Below are 12,348 nucleotides of genomic sequence, written 5' to 3'. Positions count from 1 at the left end.
CCCCCCCCCTCCAGTTGCTGTGGCTTTGAGTGCTACAAAACCCCCAGGGAGTCATTTAGACTCTTGTAGTTGTACTGAGATGGTTAATAGTTGTCTTAAAGCCTTCTGTCCAGGACTCATTGGAACTATAAGGATTTTACTTTAATGCTTGAAGATGAAAGTAAATTTCTAGCCAAACTGTAAAAAGTAGACTGGAAGGCCTCAAAAATCCTGATGTGCAGAAATACTGACAGATAGAATGATATGTCAGTGCGTGGTACTTGAAAATGTAAATTTGTTAATTCAGCTGTGTGTGTTAAATTGTAAAATCCTCTATGTGTTAAAAATGACTGCAGGAGGATACTGGTAATTGTGCTCATTTGACATTAACAGAGTCTCCCTGGCTGCGACGCAAGCAATAACATGATTATTCTTTAAGAAGTACAGATACAATGCAGAGAAAGAAGATGACAACTCTGTGTGTAAATTAATACAAAGATCTCTTCTTTTTATTTATGTGCTCCGACTTTTCATTCCAGGTGATCAGCTTTTTCAGTTCCCGATTAGAACAAGCTGGAGCTGAGCTGTCAGTGGAGCGAGTTCTGGAAATCATCAAGCAAGGAGCTGTTGCTTTGCCCAAAGACAGGCTAAGGGTAAGTGATCAAGACCTCATCAATTAAAGTGTACTGTTCCAATCAATTACATACGTACCCTTTCTATCAGTAACGTCACAACGTCATTTCTGCTGTCAATAGTGACGGATAAGGGATTACATTGTGGATTGACATGTGTCTTATGTTTTAATTGAAATTATTAATTTGTGCTAAATGTCTGGGTGAGTTTTGTTGATCAGTTATTAAATTGAAGCCTGTGAAGGAATTGACATTTGTTGAAGCTAAGGTTTTCTTTTATCCTACCTTGAAGATGCGGTTTCACCTCTCCATTGTTTAGTTAAACTGTAATCAAACTTTGATCATTGGGGGGTTTTTGTTAACTTATTCTTCTTGCTCTTGTGTTCTGCACCCCCATCTGGGTCTATATAAAATGCTACAAAGATAAATTGCTGAGACTTTTGTTAAGAATTAACCAGTTCAGGATCTTTAAGTCTGGTCGGTATGACAGTGAGCTTTCTGTGCAATCCTGACAAACCCCTCCATTCCCTTCTGAGAATCTCTCAAATCTCATGAGGGATTTACCAACTTGACAAGTTTTGTGAGGCTAAAATCCATTAATGGCTGTGTGACACTTAAATACTTCAATAATGAAATCCGTAAGTAAATGGGAGTTACGTATGTTCTTCAAGCACACGACGAATTTTGCTTCTCCATTATGCCAGGTGTATTTTAAATACTGTTTACTTTCTGCAGAATCTTTTTTTTTTCCTGTTCCATGATAAGAACGCGAGAGGAGCTTCTCAAGACCCATTTCTTCTGTGGTAACTTTAGGAAAACATCATCTGATAAGTCACACTGAGTACGCATGGCCATTGGTGATGGCTGGTAATTTATTTATACGCTGATAATTTTAAAACACCCAGTGGGAATTGTCTAGCTGTCTGCCTATACTAATGTCTTTCCTACAGTTCCCCGTGTCCCGGAGACAGCACGTATTTAATCACTCAGACTGAATTACTTTGGGAGAGGTTGGTCTAGAGTCCGAGTCCTGAGCTGCGGTACAGGAATAGCCTCAGTAACACCAGAGGAGTTGTTGGATCCAAATCCAGCCCTTCAGGTTGTGTCCTTGATACACTGTGATGCTGTGAGTGCAGAGAAATGCTGGACCTTTTGCTTTTTCTGTGATCTTATTCTTACATGCAGGTAATTAAAAGCTCTCATATTAAGAGGCTGCAGCAATTCCTTCTTGATATAGAGCCACTGATAAATAAATTCCCTGCTTACAAAAAAAAGGAAGGTTTTATCGGTCAGTTACTGTGCCAGATGACCTCCATGTTGGTCCACGATTTAAAGAAATGTTGTTTCTGTAGTGCTGTCCCATCAAGTTTACATTTTGTGCATTAATGATACACAGAGATCAAAATGACATGTTTATATTGCCACTTAAATCAACAGATCAAAGTTTTTTGTCAAGTGACAAGTTCTGCAAGTCCTCACCAAACAGTTGAGTACTTCCAATTCTAAGGATGCTTATAGTGTGGAGCACTTGCCTTTCCTCTGAAGGACATCAGTTTGGGGGTAGAGTTGCCAAGTGAACACAATCAGTCTGGCACATAATTCTTCTACACTGTCCACTTCCACCTACTGGATTTTATCATTTTTTCAGAATCCTTTTGCTGAGCAAACAGCTGGGCCAGAGCAGGTTAATCCTGCATGGGGAAGAGTTGATGACACTGACCTTGGTATCTTTAATGTCATGCATTAATTTGTAAATGCACATAGCATCATTATACAGCAGTGATGATGAGCAACATGCAGTTCCCTCCTATAGAAGTGACCTTGTGAGTCTTTGTGCCCTCTATCCTTGTACCTCCCTCCTAGGAGTTCGCAGTTCCTTAGGACTTCCCACTTCAGTCTCTGAGGTTTTCAGGGGAAGCTTTTCTAAAGCTCGACAAAATCATATTAAGATCGGACTAAAGATATGGTTACGCAACAACTCTGGCAACTCTGAGGTATTTCAGCAGCTAAATAAAGGAGAAAGCTTTAATCCACGTCTTTAATGACATTCTCTGGGCATGTCTGGATGGGTGGGAGCAGCCCTACCCACAGTCGCTTTGCCTGCACAATAGGCTCCATGGCTGTTCACATCGCTGCTCTTGCATCTGCGAGCTGGAAGCTGTCTAGCTGCGTACACCAGCTAATACAGCCTGCTGAAAGGACGGTTTTCTATCACAGGCTGATTTGGGCACAGCCGATTCAGAGAAATAGCTTCTGGACAGGGGTTGGCTCCTGCCTGGCCAGCTTGGACAATGCATGAACTATGTGTCTGGTCATCTGTGTTGACATGACCTACGCGTAATTGCAACGTGGAAAGCTGTGGAGTTTAATCCTTAGAATATATAAATCGACTTTCCAGTTGATTGCTAATGAATTTTTAAGCCATCCTTGCCTTTTGCCATTATGTACTGAACTGTTCTAAAATGCAAGAGACCCTGCAGGGATATTACTCCTGCCTCCTAGAAATTACCTTCTTCAGCTGAAGTGCTCTGGGGGAGGCAGTTGAAACACAAAGGGGTTTTGGTTTGGGAAAATGAGGGCTGAAGCTCACTTGCTTCCCTGAAGTTGAGACAGTGGTGGGATTTTTTTCTTATATATAAGTACCTAATGTATGCACAGATAAATGTAGTGAATGTTTTTTAAGTCGCTTATCTTGGCCTTTGTCGAGGAAGTGAGCATTCAAGAGGTGTTACACGTATTCAGTATGTTGTTAGACCATAGTTCAAGCATGAATAAATGTCAACTAAAAATAACAGCACTTTGAGCCACGATCCTGATCTGCATAATGGAGCTTATCAGTTCTGTAGCACACCCTGGTACTCCTGCTCCCTTTTGCTGTGGGAAACAACATGGGATGCAAAGTGGGCATGTGTGTTAGCAGCAGGCCATAAATACATATATGTATGTTTGTGTGTGTGTTAGGAAAGATGTCCTGCGTTTTCTTAGTAAATAATTATTGGGAAATGGGAGATCTAACTCATATTTTCCTTCCAGTCTCGGAGTAATCTGACCGGAGACAAACAATATAATTAACATTATTTTAAGCATACGCTTTTAGCCATGTACTGTGGAAGGCAAGGAAAGTCCAAGCCGAGTAATTAGCCTTTTAGAAGACTTCTGCATAAACAGAGAGATAAAGGACAGGTGCTGAAACCAAGAGCTGGTTATTTCTCCTTCAGTCTGTGGGAGGAGATAAATGAAGTTAATATGCCCAGGATGGAGGCAGAAGCCATGGCGTGGAGATAGAGCTGTCTCCTTCGCAGACAAGCAGCCCACAATCCAGACTCCCTGTTTTATTGCAGGAGCTTATTAAAGGCAATTTAGAGATCATAGTGATAGGTGAAAATTGGCCTCATTCTTTCTTTATTTTTATTTTTTAATGTTCTGAGGCTGTCTTTCTTCCCTTTGATGAAGTATCTGTACTTCAGGATTAGGAGCATGAGAGAAGTGGGTATGGAGTCTGCGAGTTATCTCAGGATTTCAAGGGGAGTTAGCCAGCAGATAACCACTCTTTTACAATAAGTGGGAAAACTTGTTTTGAATGCCAGCTAGTGACTGGAAGCTGACATTTGGGTTCATGGAATGATCACACTTGTGAGGCCGCATTTAATGCTTTATAAAAGAAAACTTCCCATTAGCTAAGCCACTTGAGGCAGAGATTTCATTTTCATTAACAAATTCTGAGCTGCTTTTATGTTTCTCCTATTCCCTTTCTTTGCTGTGTCAATGAGTATTTTGTCATCAGTGTGCATTCTGTCATGTGTTCTTCATGTGCAATGCAGACATGCCATTATGCCATCAACTCATGTCTTTCAGGCATGGTACAAAATTCAATATTTACTGAAGTGCATTCTAGTTCCACGAGCATTAAAATTTCACAGAATATGTAAAAGGAGCAGAGGTAAAAGCTTTCAGTCTCTTGACAGAGTAAGTTTCATTTTAGGTGTTAAAAGCACTTCTTATATGTTTCCCCTTTTATTAACGATGTACTTCCAACCCCTTCAACTTGCATTTATTTCATTGGAGAAAACCCCTAATCATGGAGGCACCAGAGCTCAGGGGAAGAGTAGATTGTCATTGGAGTGATGGTAGCTGGGCCTGAACAGCTGTGTGTCCCAGCACATCACCCTGCTCCTGGGGAAGCAGCACCGACACCAAAAGTTCAACTACCAAAAACATGGTTGTTGACTGAGTGAATTTGATGGGAAACATCAAGAGTAGGTACTTTCCATTCTGAAAAGAAGGGATAGCCATAAAAGAAGGTGCGTGTAAAGTCTCCAGAACTGAGGCAGTCTAAACAGTCTCTTGGTTTAGCTAAGGCGCTCTCTCAGGAAAGGTTGCCCTGCTTCTGCAGATCTGCTCCTGGGGAGCAGACATTATCCGTTCCACGCAGTCACTGGTGCCATCACACCATGCAGAGGGACAGGGATACCACACAGTGCCCCAGATGGCAAAGGAAATTGGTAACGTTTTATGTGTATGCATCCTACCTGACGTGATGTTTATCCTGAGAGCACATCCCTTGCCCTGTCTCATTACAGTTGCTCCTGATGATGTTGTTTGTTTTTTTTTTTTCCTGGAGTTCTGATGTCCTTAGTCCTCAGTGGTTGTTGCTTGGCCCCAGCAAGATCTTAGCTTCAGAAGCCAGACCTGTGGTCTTTAACTATTAAATTAAACCCTGGGGCAGATCTGTAATTCCTAAGCGATGTACAGCTTTCCTGCATTTATTTCGCTGCTGCAACAGCACCTCACTACCACGGGTTTTAAGTAGGGGGCTGCACAGATTAACTCTATGCCAGAGGATTTACGGAGACCAGCACCTCCTTTAGCTCTAGGGCGTAGCACTAACCAAGAGAGACAGAAAACTTCCTTAAAAAATAAATTCATCAAATTCTTCCTGATATTTAGGTCTTTCTGGCTGAAGGGTCAAAGATCTTATTATAGTGGAAGCTGATTGTGTCTAACACATCCTTAGGTCTGACACTAGGCAGGCATCTGTAATACAGGCTTCCTTTGGCTGACCCGCAGTCGCTGTTAACCCTTAACCTGGAGAAGATCAGATTAGTAAGAGAAGTGTAAGAAACTTTTAAACAAAGTGCTTTTGGGGCCTTTCCAAAGCACCGAACATATGCTAAGAATAATATTTATGGATTGTATATTTCCTTCTGACAATTTATACCCTCAATTAAGATGTCAAACTTCCCTGCTTCCGTGAGCTGACCTGTAAGTGATGAACAATAATTCACATTTCTTTTGAAGGCATTTGTTTTAGAGGTCAGATTCTCAGACACCTCGGGTAAAGAACATACTCCACATCCCTTGAGAAACATGATTTTGGGTAATCAGAATTCTAGGAAAAATGATCTTGGAAGTTTTGATGGGCTTTGTGGTTACAAAATAACTTATCATCCTGAAGCTGTGAGCAGGCTGTCAAAGACATGTCTGCACTCAACTGATTCTGGCTAATCTTAAAGTGAGATTATAAACCTGTCTGCCTGTCTGAACCAGGACAAACCCTTACGCAGGTGCTCTTCTACTAATGTAAGACCAGCAACTTAAATGACTTGAAACTAAACTTAATGACACCACTTTATAATAAGTATGTCCAAACAGGAGTTTATATCGTTTAGCTCTACTTAATTAGATAGTGCAAACTCATGTGTAACCAAGAACTAAAGTATGTGAAAAATATTAGTGAAAAACTGTGACAATTATAGTACTTAGATACTTGCTGACGTACTGCAACGTATGGGAATTCTTGACTGTGGATTTCAAAAACTTACAGAAAGGAAGTCACAAGTCAGGCTCTTAACTCCATCACCCCAGAAGAGAGCCAAAACTTTGGGGCTATAGTTCAGAAATGAATGCCACCATCACTTTTAAACATCTGTATGGTAATTCACATAAATGTGTCCGTAGTAGGAGGTAAAATTACCTAGTTAGAATATATAATGTGGTAACAAGTTTTGCAGTGAAGTCCATATATATTTTTAAACAAAACTGCAACCCTTATGCTTGGTTGACTATTTTTCTTATATGCCTGTTTTTTTTTGTTTTTTGTTTTTTTAACACTGAGGAAGCCAAGGGCCAAAGCAAATTAGCTTTAACATCTGTGGATTCAGTGAAATTTGGTGACTCCTTTTGTTCCATGGTTAAAAGTGGCTTTCAGCAGTCTTTAGAGAGACTTGTTTGTAGCTGTGTATGATGCAAATACAGTTGATGAGTTGGATTGAATACTAATACCACTTCATTTTCAGAAGCATTCTTCCTATAAGATAGAAGAAATTGGTTAACTTAGAAGCTCTAGGGAAAGTGAAATAAATTACACTTCAGTCCTTTGAAATGTAGTTTGACTTGAAACTTGTGATCCATGGTGCTTCATATTGCTGGGCTCAAGTTTGAAATGTTGGCATAGTCTGGTAGTGTTGGTGAGTCACTTCTAAAGCATATTTATTTATTTTTCAAAATTTGCTTTAATATTTTTAAGTTAAAAAAACAACCAGAACTTTTCATAGAGTTACCATCCCGGTAACGTTTGCATGGATTTTGAATGTCATATATGTCAAGATTTGGTTTTCTTTGGTGTGGCGTAAGACAACTCCTTTTGCACATAAGGTCTTGGTTACAGCTGAGTGTATTATCTGTTTGAATGCTGCCAGGTCTAACAGCGGTGGTGCGTACCACGGCGTTCACAACCTCTTGCTGGCACTTCCAAAGAGAGTTAGCTCACGCTGTAACTGATACCGCGTTATATGTTACTCTCAAGGCTATTTGAAAAAGGGATGTGCTCTCTGCCTCTCCCCAGCTGTCTTCTGAATGTTAAAATTATACAGTATTGCATTTTTTAAAATTATTTTTTTAGCATTAGGGGGGAAGGGACCAAAATAACCCCACACCTCAAATGGCTTAAGGAAACTTGATTTTTCAAATTTGAATGCTCCTGAGAACCCGAACAACTTAGGTTTGTTTTTACATAGCAGCTGTCAGTCAATTTTGGAATAAAAGCAGCTTTTTAACTTTAGTTTAGTGGTTAGAAATTCTTCCATGGGGGTGGAGAAAAATAAACAGTAACTTTTGGCATTGTTGACTAGAACAAGTTAAAAAAAAAAGGCAATTTTATTTTGCTTGTCTGCCTGGCACAGATTTAAAAACACACTAAAGCTTTTCTGACACCTCCCTATTGAAGAGTAATATAAACATTATTGCAGCATCAGCATCGGAAAATAGGCATTAGCAAACTCTTGAATCTCTGCTCTTTAAACTGTTTCTCATGTAATATCAGTTTCTTACTGTAAAGGAGCCAAAAAATCTCTTTGAACAGAAAATAATAATCATGCTTTCAACTTAGAGCACCGTATAAAGCTTTTTTTCACAGATCAGGAATAAATGGAGAACTTCAACCTTGTTTTCTTCCTAGCCACTGAAGCGTTCACTGCTGTATCCTAAAGCTTCAGAGATCCACAGGAAAAATCCTGCTCTCACTGGAGAGTTTTGCTGTTGGCTTCAGAAGTCTTAAGGTGTTCACACCGTATCTTCGTGCTTACGAGGTGCTACCAGGCCTGATGTGAGCGGGATGTGGTGGGAAACATGGCTCATCGTGACTGGTGTTAGGAGGGAAGAGGGAGTGTGCTTCGCTTTTCTCTGCCCCCTTTCTCCCTCATTTCCCTGGATGCTCTTCTGCAGGACTCTCAATATTTGAGCATTAGCTCAGAAAATTGAGAAAATGTGTCCTAGCTTTGTCTCTCCTGTGCTGCTTTAAAGGACAGCATATAACTGGTATTTTGCGTTGCATCACTGCAGATGTAAGGAGACAAGCCCCATCGCCTGTATCTGCAGTGGTTCAGAGGGCTACGAAGCAAAGCTGTCCATGCCTCTGTAGGGCAGTCATGCCCACGGCGGTCAGCAGCGTGGTAAAGATCTCACAACATGAGATCTTTGTGTTTCTTCCCATGCTGTGTGTGAACAGAGATGCAAAAATGGGTCTCTGAGCTTCAGCCAGCTTGGTTGAAGTGGATGGAGAGAAGCAGTTGAAGGAGCAAAGAGAGGGAGGTAGAGAGCCCTGTTAACTAGTGAATGATCAGCTTGGAGGAGCTGGGAGTGAGTCTTGGTTACCCACACAAAATCCATTCAGTGTTTGCAAGCTCTCATGTTGAAATGGATGGTAACACGTGAACCATTCAATGAGTCTTGTACAGGTTATAATCGAAATAAGGCACTGATGGCTAAATCCCTTCACTGTGCTTTGACTGCTTGTCTTAGAAGTAGTATCTGAATACTAATATTACAGTGCTGCTTTTTGCTTATGTCAGGCAGTCTATAGTATACCATACCCTGTAGTATTATCCTTCATTTTAACACCACAGCTTGAAGAGAGAAGAAAGGAGGCTACCTGTTTTCCTGCCGTAGCGTTCGTTGCTCGCTCTGCAGTGATGTGTGTGGAGTCATTGCAGTATTCGGTAAAAGCGTAGTGGTAGTCCAGAAACTATCAAGGGTGCGTTCAAAGGCAGCAGTGTTGTGAATATCAAAATAGTCTGAAAGAAGAACTGATCCTCTTCGTGTCCCTTTCGGGGACATTCTCCTTACTTCTCTTATTTGGGGTATAAAATGTTCATTAAATAACATGACTAAAGTCAGAGAAAGAGCAACAGGGATGGGAATCCTGGAGTGTTTGTTCCAAGTGTAGACCTTGGTGTGTCTGGAGTCGTGCCCTGGTGTTCCTCCAAGGCTGTGTGCCTTGTTTGCAAACCTGGGTAGATAGTTAACATAGAGAACTGTCTTTTTTGATATTATCAGCTTGTGTTTGTCACAGTCTTGAACAGAACGAGTCAAGTGAGCAGCATTTTCCTTGGGAGCAAGAAAGAATTTATGCCAGGTTTTCTGGAGAATGAGAAGATGCAATAAAACTGAATTCAGACGTTTTGGTTGAGAACAAGCATAATATTTCTTTAGCTTCCCCAACTTCCTTTTTAGATGTTCTGTTTTTCAGTGAAATGATGTTCTGCATCCCAGTAAACTCTAGAACCAACAGTACTTTCTCCCTGTCACTGTGACATCTGGTTGTGCTGGGGTAGCTAATCAATTGCAGACGTTGCTATTATAAGCCTGCAAGCCACTTGAAAAGTTACCCAGGATTTTGGTAATGAAGGGCCTGAAGTTATTATTTGAGCTAGGTTTTTTTTCCTTTTATCTTCCCTTCAGGGGTCATCAGACTGGCAGTTTTTTGGGGTTTGGTTTTTGGGTTTTTTTTACAAGCTCAAACTTCAGACTTTTAAAAGTTCAGATCTCTGTGTGTCAAGCTACTTGACTTTCTTATAAAAATGATGGAGCTGTGAATCAATTTGTAATGGCTGTAAAAGCGAACAAACATTCAGGTTAACTCTGTATGAAAAGATAGCATTTGAATAGATCAGAAACTCACTGTTGAGTTTGTGTTGAGGCACATTTGTCATTTTACAATTAGGTTTGATATTTACTGTTAACATTCAGTGAGACTATTAGTCACATTTATGAGGCTAACTTTTCAAAACATCAATTTATAGTTTAAAACTGAGAATAGTTTGAGAGTGACGCTCAGCTTTCCACGCGACGCAACCTATAGCTCCTATTGCAAATGCATCCTTCACAGCCTCAGTAATGCCAAAATCTATCCAATAATGAATGATTTATCCTTCTGTATTTGGCTCTTTCCTGTTGGAAGGGCGGAGGGGAGATTCTAAACTCCAGAATACCAAGTCACTCCTAGCACTTGGCTTTAAAACACATAAACAACGCAGACCGTTACATCCCAACGCCTGTTTTATACAACCATGTGTTTTCAGCACAGTTGCTTAAAGTCGAATATAAGGCGTGTGCTGGACCTGGTTTATTTTTGCAGGGGATCCCGCGTGTTGATGAGGTGCTATCACGTTGCGCCGCAGCTCCGGCTCGAAATGGAGTCTGGCAGCACCGGCGTTCGGATGGTGCCGTTTGGCTGGGCGGCGATAAGCAAAGAGACAGTCTGGCTCCTTCCAGGAGCCTCTCGGTCATGTCTGAGCTCTCGGCAGTTCCCAAAGCCTCTGGCTGACTTTCCCCTGTGGACTGTTCATTTATCAGGAAATGAAATTGGTTACAGGATTTCGCACGTTGCCAAACCTCACTGACGAAATAGGGTCCATTCCTGCTTTCAGGAGAAGAATGCATTAACTCTTTGTGCTTGGTACTTGTTTTTACTGCTTTTGCTGAAAAAAAGCCAGGTTCCTTCTGACTTTTAAAGGTTTCTGGAAATTGCTGACACACTTTCACCTTATATGAATGTGCTACCAAGGCAGCGAACTTGGTAATTTCGCCTGAGTATATTTGTTCATTTGCATCATGGTTGCCACTGTCCTGATAAAGATTGTTTTAGGACAGTTGAATTATTTTGAGATTTGCCTACTGCATTCAGTGTGTTCTTGCTTGAAATATGTCATCTGAAGTAGAAGAGGGACAATTAAGATTTATTAAAAACACAAACAATCCTTTGTTGTTTACAGGGAGGTTTTAAAGCAGGTTATATAACTTACAGATGCTTAACCAGAATTGAATGGAAATGTATCTTTAATTATGCAGATAGGATGACAACAAAAAAAGAGAGCAGTTGTTTCTGAATGTATTGCTGCATTTGCCTGTAGTTAGAAACCCACTTGTCTGTACAGCAGTGTGGCCATTGCTTTTTTGAGATGCTATTTGGATGTCGCTACCTTTCATTATATGTCAAGTTTTTGGCGAACTCCTAAAATCAAATGCACTTTTACTGGCCAGACAGGCTCCCAAGTTCGCAGGGTAGCGCTGGTTGACAATCGCTTCTACACAGGCAAATTCTCAGTGGGGCAGATCTCAGTGAGAAGTAAGAGCCATTTTATTATTTATATTGATTTTATTTTGCATTTATCCAGAGGTCAACATCTGTCTGTTAAGACCCTGCAATTTTTGTCCCTAAGTAGCTGAGCTAACTGCTGTCGTTCTGTTGCAATACTGTGTTTTTGTGTTTAAGAGGGGATGGAGAAATGACCATTAGCAACTTGTCCACTGATGGGTGCAGCTGGCTGTTTCTATACCACTTGAATCATTTCAATTTGTGCAATGATGTGTTGCAGTGGGAGCATTTCTATTGTAACATATCAATATGTTTTAATGCAATCAATAGTTGTAACCTCCTGTGTATGAAATTAATAATCCCAGAGGTAAAGCACAGTGCACATATGGTAATTATTATGTCTGGAAGTGGTTGCTGCATTAATTGATAGCAGTAGCAAGTAACACAACCTTACTTAATTTCATTGCTTCTTATATGAAGATTGTGTGAACAGAAATTTTTGCACTAGAACGGATCACTGCGAAAATATTTAGAGCTCCCTTAGCTCATTTAGCTTTGTACAATTTTGGATCCTTTGTAAACAAAAAGTTGCTGAGAACAGCTTGTTTGCAACCTATGCAATCACCGTGTAAGTCTCATCTACCACTCGCTGAGGCTCAGTTGGTGCCACGGGATCAGCGTGTGGCTGGTGCCAGCGAGGGACCCCCGCTGCATCCTGCAAGGCCAAGCCACGGCAGAAGACAAGTAGATGACTTGGCCTCCTTGCTGACATAACTGAGACTTGTAAAAATCAGCTGCTTTCAAAGCTGTGTCTACAGCTGAAGTTAACTTAAAAATACTACAAATTTAGCATTCCTTGGCTAA

General features: G+C 40.8%; 1 protein-coding gene across 2 annotated transcripts in view; it reads left to right on the top strand.

Moving 5' to 3' along the window:
• The window catches only part of DYM (dymeclin), a 219,953-nt gene that overhangs the window by 186,875 nt on the left and 20,730 nt on the right, over positions 1-12,348 (top strand). For both annotated transcript variants that reach the window (XM_026865591.1, XM_026865592.1), the window contains one exon: positions 519-632. In XM_026865591.1, coding sequence (XP_026721392.1) covers positions 519-632 — 114 coding nt within the window. The remainder of the gene's footprint in view (positions 1-518; positions 633-12,348) is intronic.

Source organism: Athene cunicularia (genome assembly GCF_003259725.1).
Source record: "Athene cunicularia isolate RWA chromosome Z unlocalized genomic scaffold, athCun1 chrZ_part1, whole genome shotgun sequence".
NCBI lineage: Eukaryota > Metazoa > Chordata > Aves > Strigiformes > Strigidae > Athene > Athene cunicularia.
The sequence above is the reverse complement of the archived record's forward strand: the minus strand, read 5'-3'. Positions and strand labels throughout refer to the sequence as shown.